This window comes from Rhea pennata, chromosome 3 (assembly GCF_028389875.1).
Source record: "Rhea pennata isolate bPtePen1 chromosome 3, bPtePen1.pri, whole genome shotgun sequence".
NCBI lineage: Eukaryota > Metazoa > Chordata > Aves > Rheiformes > Rheidae > Rhea > Rhea pennata.
This window is the reverse complement of record NC_084665.1, coordinates 121,627,814-121,655,541: the sequence shown is the minus strand read 5'-3', so window position 1 is coordinate 121,655,541 and position 27,728 is coordinate 121,627,814. Positions and strand designations below refer to the sequence as shown.

Here is a 27,728-nt window from a genome sequence, read left to right as displayed (position 1 = left end):
AGTTGAGTTGAAATGTCCCTGCATCTCTTGTGAAGTTCTAGTTCAGAATCTTTTTGTGGATTACATTTTTTTACCTTCCTGTTAATTCCTGCTCATTATTGCTACCTAAGTGAGTTTGGCAACTTCCATTGAGTTAAATACTAATTTTAAGAGATAACTCTGGTTCTGTAATGTAATGTTATGTGTTTGTAACAAATAGATTGAAGTTTATTTGCAGATATTTGATTTTGAATATAGATGAGCCAAAATATCTTTTGAAGTTCCTTTCACACCTGAGTGAGTTTGTCCTCTTCTTACCTACTTAAACCAAAGAAAATACTGAATACTAAGTTAATCTATGTTAAAGCAGCAAAATCTGCTTTTATATGTATGGATTTTAAATATGAATATAGATTACATTCCAGTTAATTGTAGAAAATAAAAAAAAAATCTTACCACTTTGATATATTTCCTGATTTTGAAGACAGGTACATGACACGTACTTACCAGTGTAATTACGATCTCAAAATTTTGTTTTCTCCTTGACTTTGCAGTTCACTGATGATTTCTGTTTCCTGGAATTCAGTGACTCAGACCCATAAGCAAACGATGCCAGAGAGGCTTGCTGTTTGGCAATAAAGATGAGCTGACATTTTATTAGTAATCATATACTTTAGAAGGCAAAAGCTGTGCCCAGTGCGTGGGTGTAGGGCATACCCTGCGGGCTGCATATGATATAGCAGAAATTCTGCCTATTTGGATACTGCAGTGAGCCAAGAGATAGAAGGCAGGTGTCTGGTTGATTTGAAGGCCTCTATCTGTACCCAAAGTTAAAGGTCCAGCAGCCTCTGACCTGGCATTTCCTGCTGTGGACTGACTTTTGGCCACTGCTGGGGTCTGCAGGCCTATTTGCATTATCTCCTCTCTCTGAGCAGTGATTGCTTGGTGTCCGACAGCACCACCCTTTGCCAAGACCTACGTCATGTCCTCAGCCAGTCTCAGTAGAGCAGTATTCTTGACCAGCCTACCCTGAATCCAGCTTTTTACATCATTTAGCTAAATATGGTTGTCTCTAGAGAGTTCTTCCTGGGGCAGTATATCTAGATACACGTGCATAGATGCTGTGGCGTTTCTGTCCAGCACTGTTCAGACTACCGTGAAGATGACTTCTTGGTACCACGGCTGCTCATTTGATCAGCACAACCATGTCTGTGCTATGGCCTTGTGTAGGTTAGGTGGTGGGTCCCACGCTGGAGGGTAGCACTCGCGTTGCTCTGTATTTCACGCATTCGTTTCGCAGTGGTCCGTTTTGCTCAGCCGCTGGTGCCTCCCTGTCTGTTAGGGTTTCAGCACCGTGCTGCAGGGACGCTGCTGAGCTGCTGCAGAAACTGCCCATCCATTGCAGAACGTCTTGTTCATCAGGAGACCTGGCCTCGGCACTGCTCCTGCCAGCCCACTGTACAGCACGGTGGCTGTGACCACCTGTCCATGTTGGCTGATTTCTGTAAGGAAATGAGCATGGCTTGTTTAGGGTAATATCAGCTAAATTCCTTTCCTGGTGTAAGTAAACTGGGAGGTAAAAATCTTCGAGCAATTTTATTTCCTTTCTGTAATCACAGTGGCCTACTCTCAATTTCGTTGTAGCTCTGGTAGCTAATTTTGATGTACCCGTTTGGGGGAAATGGGTGCCAAAAGTGGCATTTTAATCCCCTAGAAGGATCCTGTGTTTGCTTCAGTTCTCACAACAGAGAGCTCAGTGGTGACCAAGTCTAACCACCTGAATCCTTTTTCTGGCCATCAGAATTGTAATTTCATTAAATGTAATTGTCAGCTGTGTTGGTCTTCTGTCAATTATGTTGCTTTCTTTTTAGTTAAATGCCATATTTGTATTTTTGTGGTTCTTACCCCTGCTGACTATCTTTTAACCGAATGTAATTGGTCTTTCACCGTTTTGTTTCAAAATGCCTATATAGAAAGTACATCAGTTCATTATGTTAATACATTAGCAAAGGGATTAAAATAGATTAAGGTGCGTGGTATGAGCACAAAGTTAATTGAATTGATAGTGATTAAAAGGAGTCTGATATTCTTTGGCAAAAAGAATATATAGAACATAGAAAGCCGTTCTTGTTTGTAAATCTACATTGCCTAGTTCATGCTGAGCATAATTTGGGGAGTAGTGTACCTGTGAAAACTTAAGCACTTAAAAATACAAAGTTCCTCATTGTCAGAGAAATTACAGATTTTATAACCTTATCCTTGAAAATAGGTGAAATAAAACTAAAGGAAACATTAGTGAAATAGCAATGAAATAAAACTAAAGGAAGCATTGCATAATAAGTTAAACCATTGATGTACTTCTATTGTAATAAAGCAAGCTACATCTTTTGTATTAGTGAAGTTGTTGTGCTGCTTGATGGTTTAAAAAAGTAAATTGTATTCATGCTTAGAAGTCTGCAATACTTGATTTGTATTGGTTTTTGAAATGGCAAGTATTTATCATCCTGCATCCTGATACTTAGGGAGTTTTGAGTCATATTTTTCCTACTTTTGAAATGTGTTAGAATTTTCTTCATAAAACTGAAATGCATTATCTTGTTTGTTGCAAGTGTACTTAGAAGTGGTGAGACTCTAATTAATATTATCTCTTGGAACAGATGTACCAAGTCTAATATTAGATGATAGTGAAGATGAGAATGCTTCATCAATTTTTGAGACGAGCTGTCACTCAGGATCACCAAAGAAACAGTCATCAGCTGCTATACATAAACCCTACCTTCATTTTACAATGTGAGTGTCTCTATAAATGTATTTAACTAGATAAATATAGGAAATTCTTAGTTCAGCAGTGGTAATAAAAACAATCTATTGTTTTGTGGTGATAATGGTGATCTGGAATAGGAACACATAAGTGTACAAACAAGAGTTTTAGATGTGAGTGGTCTTGGGAAGGGCCACATCTTAGGCATCCGAAAGTTTGCAGCAGATAGATGGAGCTTAGAACTAAGGATCTTAACAGCAATTCTCAATTATTACAAACTTAGCGTTGATTTGCAAGAAAAAAATGTTGAGATTCATGGGAATATTTTGGAGGGAGAGATTTAGTTTTTTGTTTTGTAGAAAACATTATGATGACAGTGACAGTGTAGGTTTGTTTGCTTTTTCTCGGTCGTAAGTCCTGTTGAGCTTCAGTGTATGCAGCTGCTTGGGTACATTATGTATTTAATGCATTCAGCACTTTTAACATGTTTTCGCCTTGTTTTCTGTGGAAAGTTACAGGGAAACGGGAATTTACAAAGTGTATGTGAAATCTGGAGGAGTCTTCCCTGTATAAACTGAGTTGGCTACAGTAATAAACTAACAGTTCTTTACTTTTTTGTTAAGAATAGCTTTAAAGTATCTTGTGCAGATTCTACTAGGAATCTGTTTATTAAAGAAAATGGAGATAAGAAAAACAGTTGAGTAGTAGTAAAGTTTTGTAGAGCCATCTTGTGGGAAAGCATAAAATTTTTTAGTGCTGAAGAATGATGCCAGAGCAGCATTTGCAGTCATGTAAGCTGAAAAATAACATATTTGATTTAAATTCAAATAGTTCAAATTTTCTGAGAAGTATGTGGTCAAGCATGGTAATCAGAATTTTTTTTTGGATGAGGGTGAACCCGAAACCTGTACCACAAAGTATGTTTGTGTGGTTGTGTGTCTAAATGCAATAATCTAGAAGAGTATGTTTCTTTTTGCAAAGTATGTAAACCTCAGTTAAACATTTTTTTTTATTGCTCTCTGTCTGAAACCTCCACTACCAGAATTGAAAAGCCAAAGGTCAACGTAGTCATTACAAAATATTTAATGGATAATGAAAGCAACCAGTCTCGTTTCACTGCCAAAACTGAGTAATGTAGAGATAAAAAATAGCTTAATAAGAAAAATATAAACTATTTTTAATTCTTTATTGTTTTATAATCAGCTTCCTATAAATGAGAAAGACTTTTAATGGAAGACGTAACACATCTCTTTCTTTGCCATCCCCTGCAAAAAGGGCAAAAAGCAACAACAACAACAAAAAATACAAAACTTTGTACAGAATCAGGATTTCTTCCTGACAGCAAAAATAAAATAGAAAAAAAATATTTACACTTGCAGTTTTTCCTTTAAAGTAGTAAACATCCTTCTCCTGTCTGAAGTCTACTAAATAGAAGCAAAAAACATAAACACTCTTAAAAGAGTTAAGTTTTATTAATACTGGACAGGATCCTATTTCTTAATTCAGCAAAGTATCGAAATGTTGTTTTTGGAAATGTTGAGTAGCCCTTCTAAGGGATGAATAGGTTGACCTGGTATTCCTGAGGCTACTGAAGAACAGCTTTTGTAGTTAGGCCTGAACTAGACATAATTAAATGGATATCTTCATTGGAATGCCGTTAAGTCTGTTCATATTAGCAAGGAACTGGTTTTAAATAAACTGATTATAATCAAAGTTTGCATCAATTAATACTATGTGCATATTTCTGCACAGATGAGCTGGAATAGTGCTGAGGTGTATTTAGAGTCAGCAAAATCTTTTCAGGCTGTCCAGTGGGAAACTATTATCTATTATTTACAAGCTGTTTGCTTTCTGAAAAAAATAATAAGACAGTGATTCTGATGTATATCTACACATTGATAACATTTACATGTCAGTTGTATTTATTAAATGTTATTCTGTTATAGGTCAGCTTACCACCAGCCAACCTCTTACAGACCAAGGTTACTGCTATCTGGAGAGAGAGGTTCGGGTCAGACTTCGCACCTTGCTCCAGCACTATTGCACACACTTGAAAAATTCTCTGTACACCGGCTAGATCTGCCAGCACTTTATTCAGTCAGTGCCAAAACGCCTGAAGAATCGTGTGCACAGGTAACAGTTCAGGTTATCTCTTAATGAGTAAATTTTGTAATTCTGAACCAGATTAGTTGCCTCTAAATAGAGTCAGTTAGCTGACATGAACAGCCAGGTTTTCCTAGACTTCTTCTATAATGTATGGTTAAAAGAAAGGTGCCTCCAGAGGATGATTCAGATCTCTCTGTTGGCTTGTGAGAGTAATTAAATTTTTAACCTGACTCCTAGTCAGGTACGTAATGTCAAGTAAGATAAATCTAGGCATTTGGTTCCTGACTTTCAGTTTTATTAGCTTACGTATGAATTGGTATGCTGTGATGTTATTACTTAATTACTTCATTTTAATTGTAAATTTCAAAAAACTTTGTGGAGGATTTTGCATTGATTGCAGAAGAGCTTAATTTTAATCCTGACTGTTCAGTCTTAACAAGTTTTTAAAACGTACGACAAGAAGTTGTTTTGTAGTCCCTAAAATATTGATCTAAAATAATTGGGTGGTTCAGCCAACAGTCACTAACACCTGTTCAGAAAGCGTTTATCACTAGATAATTTTATTTTACTTGAGCATTTCTATATAAAATACCACAAACTTGCATCTTTTTCCGGTCCACAGAAGCTTTCTTTCTCACAAAGGTTAATAAAAATCAGTTTCGCAGTTTAAATACAAGTATTTCTTTTAACTAGATCTTCCGTGAAGCTCGAAGAACAGTACCAAGTATTGTTTACATGCCTCATATTGGTGATTGGTGGGAAGCTGTCAGTGAAACTGTGAGAGCTACTTTTCTAACTTTGCTGCAAGATATACCATCTTTTTCTCCAATATTTCTACTGTCTACCTCTGAGTCTATGTACAGTGAATTGCCTGAAGAAGTAAGTTTACTGTGAAAGAAAACATTATTAGAGACATGTATGATTTTCAAAATGCTTTGATCATGTAAAAACAAAAAACACCTGACTTTGCACTTTTTAAAAACTTTATTTAAAATATACCAAGCTGAAAATGTAATGTTAATTTAATTTAGTGTCTGTAATTTTCTTTAATGAAAAATATAGTTCCATAATACAAATTTTTATAATTTCCGTACTACTCTGCTGCAAAAACAGCAGAGTGTGTGTTTGGACAACATTTGATTTTTTTTTTTTTTTTGAAGAAACATTTCTATAAGGAAACCATCATGAGTTTCTTCTCTGACCTACTACAAAAGATTGTGATGAAATTGCAGTAACTCATCTGGTTTCAGATGTATAAGTCCTGAAGAGCCTGTTGAAGCTGATGAAGTGTTCTGGATGTATCCTCCAGTGTAAATAAATGTGGATTTGGTGTGAAGACTTAAGTTAGTTAAACTAACTTTACATCTTCTGAAATTCAAGATGTTTATATTGTAGTTTTTTTGTATTTTTCCCAACATTTTATTTGGTATTTCTCTTGTCCTTTCTCTCCTTTGCACTGCAGAGGTGGCCTTTGCTAGGGTCGTGGGACGCTGCAAGTTTAGTTCTAGAAAATCCAGTGAGAATTACATACCCATGTTCTTTAGGCAGTGTACTGCTTTGGGCAGAGCTTATTTTCCTGTGGCTAAATTCGAAGTTGGTGACTAGTGTTTTAATATGGGCAATAATGATGTAGTTTTGAGAGGATGCCTTATTTTCATACGACATTGATTTCTTTTTAGGTGAAATGTATCTTCAGAATCCAGTATGAAGAGGTTTTTTATATTCAAAGACCAAGTGAAGAAGACAGACTTCGATTTTTCAAAGGGTTAATTCTTGATGAGGCAGCAATGCCCCCACCAAGAAGGAAACAGGCTGGTAAACTAAGTTACAGTAAAACTACTAATAATATGATCAGAATATTTTGTTCTGTGATATTTTTCGAAAGGTTTCAGTGAATTACAGTTAGCATAATTAACAACTACCAGTGTATCAGCGCCAAGAATAAATTTCTTGCATGCTACTTAATGGGAGGATTAGAACAGTTGTGATCATCGGTTTTGGAAAATGGAGAGCTTTGGGCTCTGCCTGATAGGTCAGGCAGACTAAACATACAGTGAAATACAGAATGGCATAATCCCAAGGTCCATTATTGTTAACAATTTCCTTTGTTTGACTTCTTATTTCTTTCCCTAGCTCTTCGTGCTATGGAAGTTCTTCCTCTTGCACTGCCATGTCCTGCCCGTGAGCTGTCAGAAACAGAAAAGCAACGAATGGAAGACCAGGAAGAGAACACATTGAGAGAGCTGCGGTTGTTTCTCAGGGATGTTACCAAGAGGCTGGCCACAGACAAACGCTTTAACATCTTCAGCAAACCGGTGGATATTGAAGAGGTCTTGTTTCAGTAATGTGCAAACAATGAAGTTGAATCTATTAGAAAAAGAGTATCAATTTTAAAAAGGAATTGATGAGTTAATAAGCAAAATTGATGTTTCATCCATGATCTTTCCCATCTGGAATATTAATATTAGCTGGTGAGATAGTTATAACCTCAGAAGCTGTGGTACAAAGTCAGGGGTATGTTCTTTGGCTGAACCAGTGATGTCCTGAGAAACCTTGAGCATTCCTGTCAGTTTTCCAGCTGAAATGAGCATTTAAAGATGCCATCACTCCTGTCCCTACCAGTGCTCTTAAAATATTTGAAAACATTAATACGATTCTTACATGATAAAAGCTTTTACAATACTTTAATCCTATAGGGATGATAATATTGAAAAAGTAATTTATGTTTTATAATCAATTGAGCATTAATTGTATTGCCAAATGATTTTGATTCTGATGCTTGTAGATGCCATTTATCACAGATAATGCCCTGCAATGAGCTATCAGCTGGTGGATTGTGGAGTGTGCACACCTAATTGATGAGATAGTTTGATCTGCAAGTCTATTTAGGTGATGGTATATGAGAAGAACAGGGTCCAACCTGAGTTGGAGATCAAATGCTGCAAACTTTGCACTAATTAGGAAAACAGTTGTTGCTTCTGAACAGAAACAACTTTTTTGAAAGATGGGAAGAAACAAATGTGGGACACTTAAAGTACAGCATTATGAAAAGCAGATTTGTAGTGTAAATTTCTTGTGGGACTAAACAAGTACGTATTTGTGGTCCCATTCAGTTAAGGTTTTGGTAGTAGTCTGGCTGGCTGTTTCTGAAAGACTGACAAATGGTCTTTAATATGGCAGCTTATAATGTAAGTATGGTCAGAGGAGCAACTGTTTAATTTTTATTATGGAACTGCTTGGGAGGTCCGTTGCTGTAGGAAACTTTTCGTGCTCATAGAGACAGTTTCTTCCCCCAGAGAACTCGCAGTCTAAACAGACTTGACTAAGAGCATGTAAAGAAAGAATTAATTACCATCCCTGTTTTGTAGATGGGGAATTGACATATGGAGTTGAGCTTGAAAGGCTTGCCAAAAATTCCGCCAATATGTGACAACACTGGAAAGTAAATGTAATCTTCTTAGTCCCACTTGGTGCATTAAGCAGAGGACTGTCCTCTCCTTTTGTACAAGAAGTCTGTTTGCTTGGCTTTCTGAGAAAATATGTTAAGTTTGTTTTACTCCTCCTTGCGTTGCAGAGAGAATACTGCTATGTGAAAAGTCAAGGATTTTTCTGACTAATTCAGCAGCAATGTTTACTGTTTCCAGTGAGAATCCTTTCTGATGTGAAAAGGCAGGGGTGTGTGTTTGGAAAGCCCATAGGTTGGCTTTCAGACCCCTGAAAAAATTATCATAATCTTTCAGAAGTATATAATTTCATTTGTGAATGTATGTTTCCACAGGGGAGACAAAACGAGAATTTTGGGCGTTATAATTTTTCATCATAAAATTCACTGTGTGTTTAAGGAACTAGACACTGCTGTTGTCCACTGAAGTAAAATATTAGTTTGTGGTAATATTTTTTTGTTTGAGTATTTACAGATACTTTATATATAAAAAATAAAAATTGTATGGCATCATTATGGCTTGATCAGAGTATGTATTCACTATCCAAATTACTCTCTAGTATTTTGGCAGCCACCATTATTTGTGGGCAATTTCAGAATAGAAAAAGCAATTCTGTTTCTGAAGCTGCCAGTATTTTAATTGATTGTGATCTTAATCATACCAAAAAAATCAAGCATAGGTTTATATTTTTTCTTGAAAAACATAATAAATTCATAGGTATTTTGGTGAATTTTTATTACAGCAGCTGTGCTGGTGCATAGACTGTCAAGCTTGAGTTCCATATGATGTGATTAATTTTGTTAAGTACTTTTTAGTGTACACTGGTGGATGCTAAGTCTCCACTTAGGAGTTAAGCTCAGAGTAAGCTGTGAACTCTTAACAGAAGACTTTTTCTTTAGACTGCCTTTCTGTAAACTCAGTGTTATGTCTTCAATCAGTAATACTTGTCTTGGTTATTGTACAAGTGATAATAGGAATTACTCTCCAGAAGATATTTAGAAGTTGATAATTTGACTATTCAATTTTAGGAGAAAATTACTTACAAAGTTAACAAAATATAGCTTCCTTAGTTTTTCTTGGGTTTTAGGTTAGGTTCGTTGTTTTTCATTTCTGGCTCGAGGTAATGTTAAAACACTATACATATATTTTTATAAATGATAGTATAAATATATGATGATGAAGGTGCTTTGCCTCAAAAATACTATTAACTTCATTTTGAAAGATAAATTGGAGAGTTACTGAAGAAATGATAACTTCAGAAGCCCTGTATTTTGTTTAGTCTGATAGAACTATTCCATTTTCAGCATCAGTTTATTTAGCAATTAACATGTTTAGGTAATACATTAGAGCTAAGCACATGGCATAAATGCGAGTATAAAGAAGTGAAATTGACAATGTTTAAATGAAATGTTTATGGTCCTGTGTCATTTCTATATGCTATTTGATTTTAGGTTTCAGATTACCTTGAAGTTATCAAAGAGCCAATGGACCTATCAACAGTAATAACCAAAATTGATAAACACAACTATTTAACTGCCAAGGACTTCCTAACAGATATTGATCTGATCTGCAGCAATGCATTGGAGTACAATCCAGACAAAGATCCTGGAGGTAAGGACCTACTTAATTTTGGCCTGCCTAAACTTCGAAAGCCTGCTACGTAATCACATATTCCGTTACTGTTCAGGCATCTAAATGAACTGCGTGCTGTACAATACATGGAATAAGCGAGTGAATTTCCTAAGAGTCTATGCTTAAATATTCTGAAGTTTGTGGGACATCATAAGAACAGGAGAACTAGAGCACATAAGGTTGTTTTCTCATGAATTGGGTTTTGTAACTCTTTGAAATTTGGTAGCTCCTTCCCAGTAAATAAAATTTCGGTACACACACACACACAAAATCGTATTTTGGGAAAGTTCAGTAGAAAATCCTGCACACAGTGTGGCAGTGCTATACTTTTATTTGCACATTGGCTTAGAGCATGAAATTCATCCACATAAAGTAAGAACTATGTGTTTGGGATCAAAATAAAAAAAGATAAATCACCAAGCAAGGAGGTCTATTGCAGTCAACTAGGAGGTATTGTGTTGATAGAGTATGATGACATGTTTTCAGTTTAAATAAATAAAGCAGACCAAAATGCATATAAAAGTTGTTCACACCCAAAGAAAAGAGAAGAACATCTTTTTAGAGCAGTACTTGCTGCTAACTCCCCACTGTAGTGTACTGGGGAGGTGGATGTTGCCAAAAGAAGGTGGTTTCAGTTGGCAGTTTACAGCATCATCAATAAAACATTTAAAATGCAACAGTCATGCCTTTTTTGTGAAGTTATATTTAATATATGTAATACTTAGAAATCTGGGCTCATTTGCAGGTGTAGTCCAATGTGTTAAGAAGTTTTTGCATTAAATTTGTTGGAACGATGAAATTATTGGCTGTTTTTCTTTCTTTTTTCCCCCCTCACTTATCAATACTTTGATTTTGTGAGGCATTTGCAAGTGTCTCTTACATGGAGTAGATATATTCCAGTCTGATCAAATCGAAGGCTCTGGAATTTGCCACTGATGAAAGTGAGGTGAGGTGGTTCTGTTGCTGGGCCTTACTTCTTAATGTGCTAACAGACGTCTGGTTTCAGATTAGAGGAGTACTTTGTATCATTCTTTCTCTAACCCAGACTTCCAGGTTTTAGATTTTTGTTTTTGTTTTTTTCTTCCTTCCTGTTCTCCTTTCCTCCTGTTCTTTTAAACTCTAATTTTTAAGAGCAGTGATCCTTTGGGATGGTTACTTTCAAAATCATGGCCCATGTGAAAGATTGGAAGTAAAATACAAGCTCCGTTCTCATTTTTAGGCCACTTAGATCTGTGGGTTTCATTATTTAATTCTAGGAAATGTAGTCTGAAGAGATCCTTGCAGTTGTAGAGCAGGTGTTGTGTGACTGTGAACTTCTGAGGTCCGATCTACACAGGACCGTGAACTACAGGAATTGCAGGTTCAGTGTGGCAGACACGTAACATAGCAAAGACAGCTTGGGGAATGTTTAGAGGTAGAACTGTTCCTTGAACTTGTCCAAAGAGGAAAAGTCCTAGGAAATATATTTAGGGAACCAGAAATTCTTGTACAGAGTACTCTGCTGAAACAGCACGTAGCTTGTGTTGTGAGTGAGCACTGCTTGTGTTTCCATGCGTTAACTGTTTGAATAGTGACCTGCGAATGTTCACGTTCTTTCAAGCTAGGCACGTGTGGTTGCCTCTGCTTCAGGCCTCGGTCTGGCATATGCTTCAGTTTGGAAAGGCAATTGGAGTAGCAGAGTAGTTGTTTTTAAATGTAGTATGGATGTTCAAAACCGACTTCTTTGTTTTCCTAGTACTCTTATAAAATTTCAGACAAGGATTATAAAAAGATACTTTTTTTTTTCATTCCCTCCATTCTCTGACTGGGAAATATTCTGGAAGCAGGGAGACATAACCATTGCGCCCTAGGCACAGTAGTGTTTGCCTCTTTGAAGCATTTTCTATGGGAGAGTCTTACCCCTCACAGGATACGAAGAAGTCAGTAATTCAGACAGATACCCTCTTCAAAAGATCTGCCTCACTTTACCCTTTCTGGACACTGTCCAAAATACTTGCTTTGGTAAAGTGGGCTAGTCTAAACTTGGGAAACCACCTCTATACCTATATATACATGTAGTATACTATATACACCAGTATAGTTGGTGGTATAGTAACTTCAGACAGCATGAGTACATTCATGCTGATAATTCTGGTATAGTAGGACAGTATAACATAACTATCTATGTTGGAGGGGAATAGCACAGCAAATATATCTATAGGACTATATAACTGTATCTAGAAGTTTTTCCCAGCATGCTTGTTTTGATTAAAACCAAACAAATAAGCCACCACTATTGTCACTGCCAGAATACATATGCATATGCTATTAATTGATAAAAGTTGGGGAAGTGAAGCAGGTTTTGGGCAGGGTTATTTCAACAATAAGCTGCTAAACAAGATCAGAAACTTAAAATTCCTTGTCCTCCTAAGAGCTTTTATAGCTCCTTCTCAGTAAATAGAACTTTTTAAAGGAGACTCTGTTAAGCTTTTTTAGTTGACTAACTTAACTAACTAAAAAGTCTAATATTGCACAAAGAATGCAGGTACATTTTTGTGGACATTCTGGGCAGCATAAGACAAAAAGGTTCACAAGTACATACAGGTAAAAATTTCTAGTTTCCAGTTAACCATTTAATTAAGCAGAGGTAGATTTCCCTGCAGAAAAGTAGTTGGGGCTCGCCTGAGCTCGATGCTGAGTATTCTTTTTGACTCAGTTGATTTTGCAGCCATTAAATTTGCTCTTTCTAGATTTATAAACCTTGTTTAGTAAGTGTTCACTGGTGGTATTTTTTTTCAGTGACTATTAAAACAGATTAAATCTAATTGCTTAATATATTGTAGACATCAGTGTTGATGTTTACTGTTGAAGAATCTGCATGAACTGTAAAAAGTAAATCAGTATGGATAAATTGACAAGTTAAGTATGTTTCTACTATAAGCAAACAATGAGTATTGTAAGTTTGATTGAAAAGCAATGTTATAGATGTCAGTTCTCTCCATATATGGGGTTACCTATTAAGCTGCAATTACTTTTCAAACTTCAAATAATTAATAAGCAGTGGAAGAATTTCTTTTGTGTGTTTAGAAGACATGGGAATTAGTCTTCTCTGAAAATATGTTTTCTAATGTATCATACTTGGTTTCCAGTGTGAGCAATGTTTTTTGTCCTGTTCCCCAGATACAGAAGAAAATACAAAAAACATCGAGATTTATTTCTTGGCAGTTTATCTCAACAGATTAAACTCTGAAACAGTTGCTAAATATCAGCAATAAAATAATCTATTTGAGCACAATTTTGAATCTGCTAGCATATTTGTTAAATAAAAAGTAATCATAATTGAGGATTAAAAAAGAAAAAAAATACACATAGGTGAGGGAGGTAAGCCAGGTCTACCTTTCAGATTCAGAGGCTGTCTCCAGTATGATTTTACTAAGAGTGTAATTGTATGAATGTTCCTAACCTGAGTTGTAAATTAATTCTCGGATAAGTCTGATATTACTTGACACTATCTGCACTGTACTTCATAATACTGTATAGCTCTGCCTGTGGAATGGGGCTAGAAATGCTTCTAGCATTCTAGTAAGTTCCTAAGAATTGAAAGTTGATTTGAGTATATTCTTCATTCACTGTTCCCATTTATTTAGAAATGCCACCATTGATTAAAGTGACAATTTGTACTTCAGAAAACTACTTTATCTCTTAAAAAGCTGGGTTGTGATTATTGAGCATGCTGTGGTATTGATCCATCTCTATTTTCATACATTTATAGATTTTTCTAGTTGCTTCCATGCATATCAGTGTTGTAATATACAGTACAAGACTACGTATAAATGATAACATATTTACATAAATGTGATAAAACTGTCAAATATATTTTCTTGTTTTCTAGATAAAATAATTAGACATAGAGCTTGTACTTTGAAGGACACTGCTCATGCTATAATTGCTGCTGAACTGGATCCAGAATTTAATAAAATGTGTGAAGAAATAAAGGAAGCGAGAAGAAAAAGAGGTATGTTAAACATTGTTTATCATAATGTAAAGTACCAAGTTAAGGAATTATGGTAAGTGAGTGTGTGGGATAAAAACAGAATTTACGAATGCCCATACAAAAATTTAAAATGAAAAATGACATGAGCGTCAGACACAGGTGGGAATATGTGTTAAAGGATAAGTAAGCTTGACGTTTGTGTACCTTTTCCAATTATATGAATTGGTCTGATAAGCAACATTCTTTACAATGCTTGCTTTGTTTATTGGTACAAAAAATGCTATTGAACGTAGTGAATGGATAAATGTTTGGAATGCTGTAACACCTGACCACAAGTTGAAGAGGTGGTGAAGCCAGAAGTGTATTTTAAAAATGCAGTGTAATGCAATGGAATAGCAATTATAAATAGGGAGAATGGCATTTGAAATGGTGGATTTTCAGTTCACCCTGGCAAGTGTGCAAGTATATTTGTGGTAATAATCTGTTTGCTTTTTGGATCAAGAAGAGTCTATTAAATTCACATTGAGAGGAGTATGAGGTTGACAGTGAGGTCTAGTAGTCTGAGATCAGAAAGTGTGGTCCCCTCCACTGGAGAAAATCAGTTACTTAATTTTTGTTTTAGTTACTGCAGTTGTTTTCAGCTTGTAGTCCATAGACCTCCAAGTCTGTGGACAACTTCTAAGGTGTCCCTAAAAGGTAACCAAAAACCAAAGCATGCTGCCAGTAGGCTTTCCATGAAAGATGTTACGTGGAAAATTTTTCAAGTTCTCAAAATTGAAAAATATTGAAAAACATTGAACTATAACATTAGAACAAAATTTCGTGTTGATTTAAGACTTTCAAATTTCTGTAATTCCAGCTTAGCCTTTGGTAATTTTTTCTTTCCTACTTTGGTAAAAATCTGTGCTTTATTTCTAGGTAGAATTTGACTGGTCTTAAATTTTAACTGTTGGTTCTTGAAATATTTTTGTCAGTAGATTGAAGACCTTTTATTACTAATTATCTTTTAACTATGCAAGCGTCTATAGACTTTCTCTTTTTATAGGTTTAAACAGATACAATTCCTTTTATTTTCCTATTGTCGTGCATTTTTTGGTCTAATTCTGTACAAGCTTCTAATATATGTCTAAATTGTAGATAAGAGAACCAACTGTAATTCACTGTGGATGTAAAGAAGCAGTAATACAATGTCTTCATTTCTCTTCTGTGCTTTTCTGTTAGAAATACAAGAATGTTCACAATTTTGGCCTAGTGTCATGCTGAGAGGTATGCTCAGTTAAGTCTCCTCTGTGAGTCCCCCATGACTGCTAAAGGTTATTGCTTCCAAGGTGTAAGAGCAAGGTAGCTGTGTGTAAGAGCCCTTTGTTACAGAGGGGTAGTATATAGTTTGTAGTCCCTCCTTGCAAGTCTCCCAGGATGTACCTGGCATGCCACTCTTTCTTTTCTGACAGTGACCGAATAATACGTATTTTGAAGGGCAATGCCTCCTGACTCTGGTACAAGAGCTGGGTTTTCGGAGCTTGTACATAAGGCTGATGGTGTCATGCTATGAGCTTGTTCCTTCAGAGAGGCTACTACTGGTTTCAGATGCTGGCTAGTGGACCTTGTAGTCTTGTTTGTGACCAACAGCAGCTCATGATGATAGTGAATGAGTAACGTACTGGTGGCTCAAAGTGCATTGCAGGCATTGGTGTGGAAACTCAAGTGTCACAGGTAGTTATGTTCCAAAGATGCTTGTGGTTTTGGACCGCATTCTGGTGGTTTCACGAACAGATGAGCTCTTGTCGAGCATAGAGGCCTAGATCACCTGCTGGGTTAGCAAGGAGAGGAAAAAAAAATGTGGAAAAAGCTGTGTTAGATTACCAGATCATGAATTAGGAGTAGTGCATCCTGCTCTTGGAGTCTAAGGAAAATTCATGCCGCAAGGCAAGCGCAAGAGAATGCCCTGTCCCTCGAGTAGGAGCTGTGTCAAGGATTATGATTTACAACATCAAGAAGGTAGTACTTCGACAATCTTACATAGCGTTGAAATGGAAGATGATTTTCTACGTTGCTTTCTTTTTCCTCAACTACAAAACAGATATGTCTGTTGAATAAATGAACCTTTTCTTCAGCTTCATCAGATCTGACTTTTTTTATTAACTCTGAAACTGGTGACCAACCTCAAAAAAGGTAGTACAGCGTAACAGAATAATAAACTGTAAAAAAAATAAAAACCAAGAAGTTGGAATATGATTTTTGCTCTTTCATTACAGGAATGAACTGGTGGTGTTGATCAAAAGGAAATCTAACAATAACAAATTCTAAGCTGGTAAATTAAAATTGTATACTATGTTACTGGAATTCACCCTTTTTTGTAGCTGAAACCAGCAGACAACAAAATACAAGTCTTGGATAGAAGTATTTGAGTAGTGAAATATAAGTTAAATATGTAATTTAAAATATTTGTAAAAATATCTACAAACATATGGTTTGCAAGGCTTGTGCATTTTTTTTTTCTATTAGCTGTTAGGTGAAAGTTCCTTTATGAATCTTTAAATTTCTGCATCCATCGTTTTAGAGGTTCTTGTCAGTTCTTGATCACTTGAGTCTGGCTACTACTGGAGACATGGTATGACAGTTAGGAGACTGCAATAGTGGACAGATAGCAAATCTAGTTTATCAATGTGATACTTCGGAGATGCATTTGTATCTTTTTGCCTAACCAATATGAAAATTTGCATTGTTGGAATTTAATTAAAAAGCTGATACAATAGTAGAAGCTATGAGATGAACTTACATTACAGAACACAAATCTAACTTTTTGATAAAAGCAGAATCACATTTTCTGTGTCAGAGTGCTCATATTGACTCTGAAATGGATCCATTTTACAGTAACAAAGTATGATAACTGTACATTTTTATTCAGATACTCTTTTTCATATGTCATACAGGCATTATGAATCAACAATTATTTTATATTATCCATTGAAAATTGGGGAAAACTGCTATATAGGGGAAATATGGATAGAAGAATACAATGTTTGGGGACCAAATATGGGAGACAGTATTTTTTTTTTTTTTTTATAAAATGCCAGAACCAACAGTTTTGAGATCATGCTACCAGCAAGTTACTTTGTTAGTAGAAAACAAATATTCTTGATTCTAATCTTTGTTTCAGATGTCTAACAAAATACTAATTGATATATTCTTACTGTATCACAGTATTCTAAGTTTATTTTTAAATTCAGTAGGTTTATGCAGCTTGGTTTATTTAAATAGGTATGGTTATCTTCTGTATGCAGGCTTATCAGTACCAGCAGAACAAATAAATCCTCATGGTTCCACTGTACGGAAAACAGAAGCTAGAGTCGAAGAGGCGTTTCGGAACAAACAAAAACCCACGGTGGCGGTCTGGCCCAACTCTGCAAATAAATGTGCATGTGAGTACTTTGGGTGATACTGTGCATAAATAGAGGCATCTCCAGTGACAAACATTTACTATGTGTTTGTAGTAATGTTTATTTGGAATATCCATTTTGGTTCATGATTCTTTGCAGGTGTAATTTTAGGCATGAAACTCGAGGCGTACCCTTTCTCCAACTACATTAAATCTCTGCCCAAGTAGTTTTGAAGAAGCAGGATTTGAAACTGTTTTTTTAATGTAACATACAAGTATTACTTTTTCTTTGAGGAAGGGCTGTTTTCAATGTGAAACAACTCTGGTCCAAGGGGAAGATCATGTTTATCTGTGTGTTAAGTGCACGTTTTTTTGTTCTCTCTGTGTATATTCACAGATACATAGCTAGATGCTGTATTATATACTCTCACACTAGGTATTTCCTTCCTATGTGCAAGATGTATGGTATTATGCTAAAACTTAAACAGATTACAAATTGAACTGTATTTTTCTTCATGGGACCTTATTTTGAATAGTCAGTATTCATTACTGAAGAGTGTTAGGTGTTTTTGATGTAGCCTACTAGGTTAACCCCATTAATCAATCAGAACCTCTGGAACTGTGAGGGGTGGCCATGTGTATGATCATCTAACTGTGGTTTAGGTAGTCAGAATAACTAATGCTGTTAGTTATTCTCAAGAAGTGAGCTGATTAGAGAGTTAAATATACTGCAGTAAATTCTGTTAAAAGCAAACCAGAACAAAGACTTCATAAGAGAAAGCGTATCTGAGGCATCCAGCTGAAAGTGTGGGCTCTGTTATTTGTACCAAAATAGAATTAGATGGCTGCTTAATGGGAAAATTTAGTCAGGAAAATACTGTTATTGGTGGTGAAAATGCTAAGGCAACTCAGGAAAAAGCCAAGTTTTATAATCCTGTAAACACAAGAAATTACACCAACATGAAATAAAATCCTGATTAAATCCTGATTAAATTATTTTTCAGCACCTTCACTTACAATATTTTAGTGAATAGCTGCAAAAAAGGCAATTCAGATGAAACACTTATTTGAGAACCCTAAAGGAAATTGTCAGGCATCTTCCTAGAGACACCGTGGACTGCAGATGATGACTGAGCATGTTGCTCAGGACTGTGTCCACTTGGATTTTGAATATTTCCAAGGACGGAAACTCCACAACCTCTCTGGGCAACCTGTTCTAGCGTTCAACCATCCTGACAGTAGAAAAAAGTTCTTTCTTGTGTTGAATTGAATTTCTTGCATTTCAGTTGGTGCACATTGCCTCCTGTCCTGCCACTGGGCACCACTGAGAAGAGTCTGACTCCGTCTTGGTGTGGGTGTGTGTGTGTGTGTGTGAAAAAGGAAATTACTAGCAATGTGCAGTTTTCTTTACCTGATAAATTAGTCACTGCTAAGTGGTAGATACAGTTCAGCATGTAAAGCATTTAGTATCCCTAGCTATTATGATGCTATATAGTAAAACTTTGTTCTACTCCTGTGTCTTGCCAGTAGATGGAGTATGTAGCATAATATTTCTTATCTTGCAGTTAGTTCCTGAAATGCCGCATATGAATAAACTGTATGGGGAAGATTTGCTTTTCTGTTCTTATCTTTGTTTTGCAGTATTCAGCAATAATGCATTGTAGTGATAGACTACAGATTGTATGTTTTCTTCACAGAAAAGATTTCTTTTATGTGAAATGATAAATGTGATAGCTGTCACATGTGAATATGGCATTTGGAGCAAAAAAAAGTTCAAATATTTTGTGTTATGTGAAGTATTAAAAAAATCTAAGTTTTAGATTAAATAAATTTTATGAAAACCAAAGTAAACACACTGCTGACTTTTCACAATAATTGAAGTCATTAATGGTTTCTAAACAAAGTATTGCAGGGAGATCAAACAAGAAAACAAAAACTGCGGCTGCAAACCTCGTTCCCAAATAAACACTGTTTGTTGTGCTCTTCTGTATCTTTAGCTAAATGGCAATCTTAGCTGTCGTAGGAAAATACATATTTCTACTTTAGAATGAAAAGGAGGTTTTGTTTTGCGTTTGTTTCCAAAACATTTTTAAAAAGAAAAAAAAGACCTTTTGGAGCTGTTTCTCAGAATCTTTTTGCTTGATTTTTGTCATCTGTTTGGCCTCCTCTCTCTTCTTTGACCTCTGATTTAGTGATGTCAGTGATCACTGTACTTAGGGCATGCAGATAACTGCAATGAATGTCTTATCAAAGGACATGGTAGACCAGAAACCTTTTTTTATTATTATTATGTTAACACTTTCTGCATTTAGGACCTAGTTCTGTACTGATTATCCTGGACTTTGGATACTGGCCTTTTATTAGTCACCTAGACACTAACATTAAAGTACTGGCAGCTGCTCATGTCTTGGGATCCTACATTTGCTACATTTTTCTTTTCTCCTCCTCCTCTCCAAAAGAGGTATTCGACTCAGATTAACAACACACCTGAGCTGGAAACAAGTGTTGCAACTTGATAAAAAACATTGAAAATGTTTTTGTGGAATTCAGGGATGTCTTTACTCAGAGCTCAGACAACTATATTCTTCATTTCTCAATTATTTCTTTCTTGGTAGCATACACGTTGACATCCGTGATGAGAGCAGTTCGACCATTCTGATTTCTGGTTTCTGACACTGGTTTCAACCACATACTTTAAAAGGAAGTTAAAAAAAAAATCTGACAAAGTATAGCTTGCTTGGTTAACAGTTGTTTTAAACCTATAGTCTCTATAATTCTTCTATAAAACCCCATTTAGTGAATCTGTGGATGTTCTTGTAAATCCTTAGCACCTAGTTCTTCTTTGGAATCCCATCAAACTTCTGGAGCCAGAGATACTTAGTGGCAGAGAAGTCTTTGATAACTGCTAACCATGCTGCCCCTTGAATTAATTGAGTATCTCTTTGCTCTGCTGAACCCTACAATTGACATGATCTATGCCTTTTTTTATATATATATATATATACACTCTATTTTATATCCTCACATAATTCATTCCCCTTCTATCTCTGTAATCCAAGTTTGTTCAGCCTAGCTTAGTAAGGAGGTTTTCCTGAAAGTATTATGACTACTTTTATAATAAATATGGTAAAAAGAGAGACTTCTTAGAAAATCATTTTTAGTTCTTTTGTTAAGGTCTATATATATTTTTTTTTTTTTTTTTTTTTTTTTTACCATTAAGTGCTGCATATTTTAACTTAAGGAAGTGGAAAAGAAGTGATGCAATAAAAAACAATTTTCAGGGCGTTTAGATGATCTTACTCCTTATTCCCATTTGAAAACTGTGGCAATGTTTGCTTTAATTGTTTAAAGAATTGGTATAAAGATTCTGCAGCGTCTGCAGTAGAAGTTGATTTTCTTGTAATTTTTGCCCATTTCTTCACTTCAGTTTTCAGCTGTGTATTTTCTTTGTTTTGTTTTGTTTTTTGGCCTTCCTGACATAGAGACCAATGTAGCAGCCCCAAACCTTTCAATCTGTGGTAGAAAAGAATGTTGTAAAACTCCATTCAATGTCAGTTTAATTAATGTAAAGTGGGACTCTATCCTCAACATGTGAAGTGGCAAGAAAAGCTTGTGTTTGTTTATGACTTTCTTAGAGCAGAGAAGTTGCCATTCAGTGATCCTTAAGAACACACTGGATGCACCAAAGATGTAAACAGCTCTAACAGTTGTTATGCACAAAGCTACTCAGCAGTGGGAAAATGAGCAGATCTGTAGAAGTGGACAGACAGTGGTCTACACCAGTGATGCTAATCTGATTGTTTTATTTTGCTTCATTTTTTTAGTTTTCCTGTGCGACTGTCTTGTCATGTACTCAGCTGTCATAATTACACTGATAGTTTCATGGAAATTATACTTTTAGTTTGGTTTCCTACGAAAATAATATGTATGTTGTCCATCTAGCGCTCTGCTTCCGTAATAACTTCTGAATCGTTTAGCCAGATTCCGGCAAATTTGACAAGGGCCAAGGTCTCGGATTAAATTCCTGCAGGTTTTGTGAGAAGTGGTGGCTGGATAAATCTATGCTTCTACTAGAGGAGAAGGCTGTAAATTGAAAATGTTAGTTACCTATTCTGTACAGCTTTGTTAGCTGGACAGCTGCAGCAGCATCATGGTTGGGCAGCGTTCCCGCAGAAGTAGATGTAGCGTATCTTGCATCCTGCTCATTTTGGGGAGTTGGGGTATGGAGGAGCAGAAGATGCTGGGGAGATTCCTGAGAAACACTGGACATGGAGAGTATTACAGGGGATGATAGAGGAGGAAATATTTGGGGTCTTGCAGCTAGTTTTCTTTTTGGAGAGCATACTTCGTCTGCCTCTTACAGAACTTGACTACTCCATATTAAGTAGAAGTGCTCAGGTTCTTTGAGCGTTTGTCTATGTTCTGCTGTTCATGAGCACATACCCTAAGCATATACCTTAAAATGTTGCTTTTTTTATATATATTGGTCGAGTATGTGCCTTGAGTATTCTCATTCCTTACATTTATGTGAAAGAAATGGCATGCCCTTTAGAGGTTAGTTCCACAGTCACTTTAAACAGATCAAACTGCAGGTTGCTACTGAAGGTACTGTCTTCCCTTCTCACTAGTTGCATGTTTCTAGCATCTCCCTTATGTCAGTGCTATCATTCATGAGTTAGGAAGCTCAGTTAGGGAACTGAACATGTTGAAAACTAACCTAGGAAAAAATTATAAAGTTTCAGACAATTTAGTTCCTTTATCACGCTTACCATAGGAACAGTAGAGCTAGTACAAATGAGGTAGTGGAAATGCTGGAGCCAGCTTTGGAGGGTGAAATGACTTTGTTAGTGGAAGCTGACACCTCATTTTGCTTTTAAAGCCATTGTGGAACTGTGCTCTGTTCTTTCTTGCTTCGTATCTCTGGCTGCAGTTTGGGACTTTGTAACTTAAAACTCCAGAGACTTTCAAGTGGAATACCAATGGGACTTTCAGTGTCCATTGGTAAGAAAAGTGGAGCTACTGGAAGCAGCTAAATTACTGTAGCAGGTATATATATTCCAGATCCAGTGTAAGAGAGAGCAAATTACTCTTAATAAGTGCTTTCTCAAGGCTTTGAGTTACTTTCCATGCAAGACATCAGAAAGAAGTTTAGGGTTTTGATCATGGAAGAAAACCCTGAAAAGTGTGCATTGCTTCAAGTGGTTCTTGATATGGCAGGCACAAAATCTAGATCCATGGTGATCTTAGTTGCAAAGAGAAGATTATTTGGGTTTTAATCCTCAGGAATTCTTTATGAAATACAGGTAACAACAGAGAAGCTGCTGTTTGATGAATGTGAATTTTGTCCTTTAATGGCAGAGGATTTACATTCTCTAATGGTCTTTTAAGCAATGCTGAGGCATGTAAGGGTCTGCTTTTCTGCAGCATAAAGAGAACTGGTTAGACTTCACTAATACTGTACTACACTCAATATAATATAGTAGTGAAACTACAGAAATTTCAAAAGAGAAACAGATCTGATTCCACTGCTACATCTCCTCATTAGAGTTCATCCACATTAAAGGAGCAGACTTGCTTGTTAATGATATACAGTCTTTGAGTCTTCTAATTACGTTTGCTCACTTTTCCAACTGTTAATTTTATTTCTGTGGAGTCTGCAGTTCTGTCACTATATTACTGGATTTGGGTGACTGTAACAGTGTCTACCTCGACTCTGAAGCTTCTCTACCATTCACCCATTTTTTGAGGTCTGTTTTCACAGAATAGCATAGCAGTTGAGGTTGGAAAGGACCTCTGGAGATTATCTAGTCCAATCCCTTTACTCAAGCAGGGTCACCTAGAGCAAGTTGCCCAGGACTGTGTCCACTTGAATTTTGAATATCTCCAAAGATTGAAACTCATGACTTCTCTGGACAACTTGCTGCAGTGCTCAGTTGCGCTTACATTTTCCCGAGACCATATTAAACAGAAGTGTGATAGTTTCTTTCAGGACTTGCAGAAATATTTCGGGAATGTGAAAGTTATTTTTCATTTTGGTTTGTCTTTAACTGTTCCTTAGTATCCAAGAACTGTAAGCTTCCATGCACTGCTCTGAAAAGGATTGCTGTGCATCCCTAAATGATAGAGAGCTTATTTGCATGTAGAGTGCTTGCTAGGTGGATTGAATCCATGCATCATTCTGCACCTTCTTGAATTCCTGTCATTCAAATTATGAGAAGGAATATTTGTTCTTATTCCATTACAATATAGAGGGAGTAGTTCTGAGTTCCACTATAAATGTTGTCTAATTCAAGAAAAAGAGTATAGTTATAATAAGCCTGTTTAATTACCAGTATCTCCATCTTAGAACATTTACTAGGACCTTTCTCAGAGGTACTTAACTAAAGCTGAGTACCAAAGTTCACACATGGATGTTAGTGTACCTCGTAATACTGGATTTTCATAGTACTTGTTTCACCAGAAGATGTTGCCATTAATTGGTGTGTCTGTCTTGAAAATCTTAAAGAGCAACTTATGGGTAAGAATTTAGAATTTCTGAAAGTCTGCTACATGTTTCGTTTTACTTAACTTGTTCCTAGAGGACTGGTCCTTCTGAAGTACATACCTAATTTCCTTTTTAATCATGAGAGGCCACCTCCAGAGTTCATGCTGTGTGCCTTAAGTTTAGTGATCTCTCAGCAGACTCCTGAAGTGCTTCAAGACAGAAGTGGAAGAATTGGGAAACCTCGCTTCTTGCTTATGGAAATTGAGGGTAAATTTATCTTCGGTGATTGATTACGTTGTATTACATTGTACTTTTAAAATTCTGTCTGCATCAACTGTGCAGCTTAGCATAAATAAATGAATGATAGAGGGTTATTTTTTGTATCAGCTTCATGTGAACCCAAGTAAAATGTTGTGTGTGATTCATTTAGCCAAATAAGTATTTGTTCAAAAAAAAAAAAAAAAAAAATCTGTATGAACTGGGGTAAGGATTTACAAAAAGCAAACTGAACTGAAGTGGGGATCCCCTTGGCAAATCTATAGAGGTTACATGAGGATTATAGAGAGAAAAGTGTAGCAATTCAGAAGGCAAATGAATGTATTCATGTGTGAATAATTGGTATTATAATAGTTTGAGTTATAGAAACTCAGTTCTGAAAAGCAAGATTCCTATGGTAATTGTATTTCTAGTGCCTCTGGCAAAAATAGTGCTGAAAGATTGGGTATCAATGGGTAGATTTCAGATGAGTAGTTTTAAAAGGAAAAATTGAAAAGATGTTAAAGCATTAACTTATAATTGTATATACTCTCTTTTTTTTAACAAAGTTAACTCTTAGTAGTTCTTCTCTAAATGGCTATTCCATTCTGTTACTAATAATTTTAATGTGTGATGAATTGTATTGACTGTAAATTGTGATTTTTGTTATTAATAGTTTATAGTTTTTATAGAAGATCAGCATTAAAGTGAAGGAAATAGGGACTGCTGATTAGGTTTATTTTTTAGTAGCAATCCATGAACATTTACCCTGTAGTCATATGTCAGCTTTACCTTGTGATAGCTCCTCTTTTCTTTACAATTTGAATCATATTCAACTGCCTTGCAGGATCTGGAGATAAATCTTGCTCTTTCCTGCCTCATATGACACCTCTTCAGGTCACTGTGATTCTCTCAGTAGTACCCTTCTTTTTTCTTTTTTTTTTTCCCATTGATGATGAACTCCGGTACAGACTTTCATGAATTAAACACATCTCTTACTTCTACTACCCCCTTACCTTTACTGGGGGAAGTGAGGCAGGAGATAAAGGCTGGTGTTATCTTTTTAAAAAATACTGTATTCCTTGCTCAGCTTCCCACTTTTCCTGGAGGCCTAGCTCTCCGCATAAAAGAAAATTGGTGCAACAGTGTTAAGGGTGCAAAGGATCTGAACTAGAATTTCTTCTCATATCCCAAAAGACATTGTTTTACACAGAGCAATAATACAGCCTAGATCACGTTTAACTACTTTTTCTTTTCTTTCTTTAAGAACTGAAAGTCTGATTTTAACATGATCAAGAAAGCAAAAAAACTGGTGAATGGACGCAAAGATATATTGGAGAGAGAATTAAGAATCTCACTGTGGTCATGAAAATATTGGTAGTTGTGTTAAATGAATTGAAATAAGATTTTGATGAGTTTATGAAAGCCTGAGGAGGGAAGACTTCAGCAGCTGGGATAGAAGGGGATGAAAGAAGGAAGGCTTTTATTTGAAAAAAGTTGTTTCTTAGAAGCACGTGGGCAAAAAAAAAAGTCAGTGTTTTTAAATGTTGATATGTAAGATACTGATATCTGCGTTACAGGCCTGGATGGCTCAGGTAATGAGGAGAACATGTGGTAAGAGTCTGGGAAGAAATTAAGTTAAGCATTAACCAAATTCTGTTGGCTAAATGTGAGTGAAAACCAAAAGTAGCGAGGTTATTGCTTTTGTCAGTACAGGTACTATCAACTGTGTCTTCGAAGGGCCTGTTCTGCAGTATCTGTCAATGAAATGCCGTTGTTCTTTCCTAAATCTCACTGACTGGCTGGAAGCATCTTTCCTTTTTTAATACTGTGACTTAAGATTATTTTTCTAAAATAAGAAAAGTAGTAGTACTGCATATGAGAGAGTTTAGCTGGGCTTTTCTGGCTGTGGTTTAGGAAGACTTGAAACATACTGAAGTGCGTAATATAGGGCTAATTCTATTTTACTTTAATGTGATTTCTCACATACTTAATTTTAGGAATATGCCTGAGTGTTTTGGCAAACTATATGTTCTCATCCCAGGTTGAGCTTGCAGGATTGATAAAATGGATGCACTAGTAAAATGGGCATAATTAAGTACAAATCACCAATATAAATGACATCTTATCACAAAGGCAGGCTAAAAAGCCAAAATCAGAAGATCTTTAAGAATTCAACTTTTCTGTTCATTTATAAAACTCAAGACATGTTATTTAATGTTTCCTTTAAAAAGCTTTTATTCCCCTTCTGTGTTTTCAATATCCATCTTTGGAGTTGACCTGAGAGTAAACCCATTCCCTAATGGGGGAATTACTTCTCTATGTTAAAGTTTACGTCTGCCAGTTTCGTTTCAGATTTGCTGCTTCTGTTACTGAAAATCTCTTGCAGAATGTGGGGAAAGATTATATGAGCCCCTGAAAAGTTATGGGAACAGGTTGTGGCTCATCGTCAATAAAACAGTGAAACTGACTGTAGAAGCCGCTATCAAATCTACAAAGTAGCTGGAGACAGTGATTTTTTTTTTCCCCTTGAAATCTTACAGTTCTCCGTAAGGATTATCTGTAACAATAAATATACACTCCAAGCGAAACTGCCATTTTTTACGGCAATTTGACTGTATCTTTAGATAGCTTTTAAAACTAAAAGGTTAATGGCAAATTTATTCTCAATGTGGTTGTTAAACTACCTGCTTACATTTGGCATTCCCATTACATTGGCAGGAAATTCTGAAGTACAGTCATACTCCTCTGAGCTCTGTGATTTAATTCTCAACACCTGTACCTCCATACTGCTTATATCTTCAAAGCACCTTAATAAACACTGATTTTTGCAACGCAGTGTGAGATTGGCAAGCACAGATTTAGGACTTAATACCCCATAAATCAAAGCAAGCTACAAATGCCGAGAACGTGATGGGGTTGCTCAACAAAGGAGTTTATTTCAAAATGGAAAAATATTTGTGATTAAGTATTATCTATCACTTTCAAGTATAAACACTTGGCTGCAGTTTCTCTAACTTTGCAAAAATATGAGCACTCTGCATCATTGCTTGAATCTGAATGTAGAAGTTCACATTTTTCCTAGCCTTTTCCTTAGCCTTCTGAGTTGTGTCTCCTTTTCTCTTGAAAAGGACATTGCTAACAGCATCAGATTTGAATGGTCTTCCTTCTGTATTATTCGTAGATTATATTGTGAATGTGCCTCCAAACTTCTTTCATATTGGTGCCATGTTGTGTGTCACTGCAAATAGATTAGTGAAAACACTACCCTTTCTGAAAAAGTTGATGATCTGATTTGTAAAAAAGCATATTTTCTGTGCATAAGAAATAACAAAAAATAAAAAGTAATGGAGCAAAGGCTATGAAAAAAAGGATCACAGGATCACTTGCTGCTTTGAGTTGAGTTGCATAATACGGGGGGAAAACATTGGTGATGAGGCTAGTTTGAGAAGCTGTGATTCCACTTCATATTGATTCACTGCAGAAATGCATGTTTGTGAGGTCTTGCTATAGGCTCGGTTGCTAAAGTGGTCTAGATTTCAAACAAAAATGCTCATTTCTTAAAGTTGGATTGTATCAATGCAGTGAACATTGGTACGCAGGTGGGGACAGGTGGGAGATTGAAATGATGGTTATTCTGTAGCTGGCTTAATCCCTGAAGATGTCTGTGAGTTTACAATGGACATAAATTGAAACGAGAGGTTCTGACAGGGTAG

At 36.0% G+C, this 27,728-nt stretch overlaps 1 protein-coding gene across 7 annotated transcripts in view; it reads left to right on the top strand.

Moving 5' to 3' along the window:
* Positions 1 to 27,728, top strand: part of ATAD2B (ATPase family AAA domain containing 2B) — a 78,191-nt gene that overhangs the window by 39,779 nt on the left and 10,684 nt on the right. For 5 of the 7 annotated variants that reach the window (XM_062573190.1, XM_062573188.1, XM_062573187.1 and 2 more), the window contains 8 exons: positions 2,637 to 2,769; positions 4,687 to 4,873; positions 5,540 to 5,725; positions 6,526 to 6,661; positions 6,980 to 7,176; positions 9,741 to 9,900; positions 13,793 to 13,915; positions 17,179 to 17,316. In XM_062573190.1, coding sequence (XP_062429174.1) covers positions 2,637 to 2,769; positions 4,687 to 4,873; positions 5,540 to 5,725; positions 6,526 to 6,661; positions 6,980 to 7,176; positions 9,741 to 9,900; positions 13,793 to 13,915; positions 17,179 to 17,316 — 1,260 coding nt within the window. The remainder of the gene's footprint in view (positions 1 to 2,636; positions 2,770 to 4,686; positions 4,874 to 5,539; positions 5,726 to 6,525; positions 6,662 to 6,979; positions 7,177 to 9,740; positions 9,901 to 13,792; positions 13,916 to 17,178; positions 17,317 to 27,728) is intronic. The other 2 variants (XM_062573189.1, XM_062573186.1) reach the window with 1 other exon arrangement.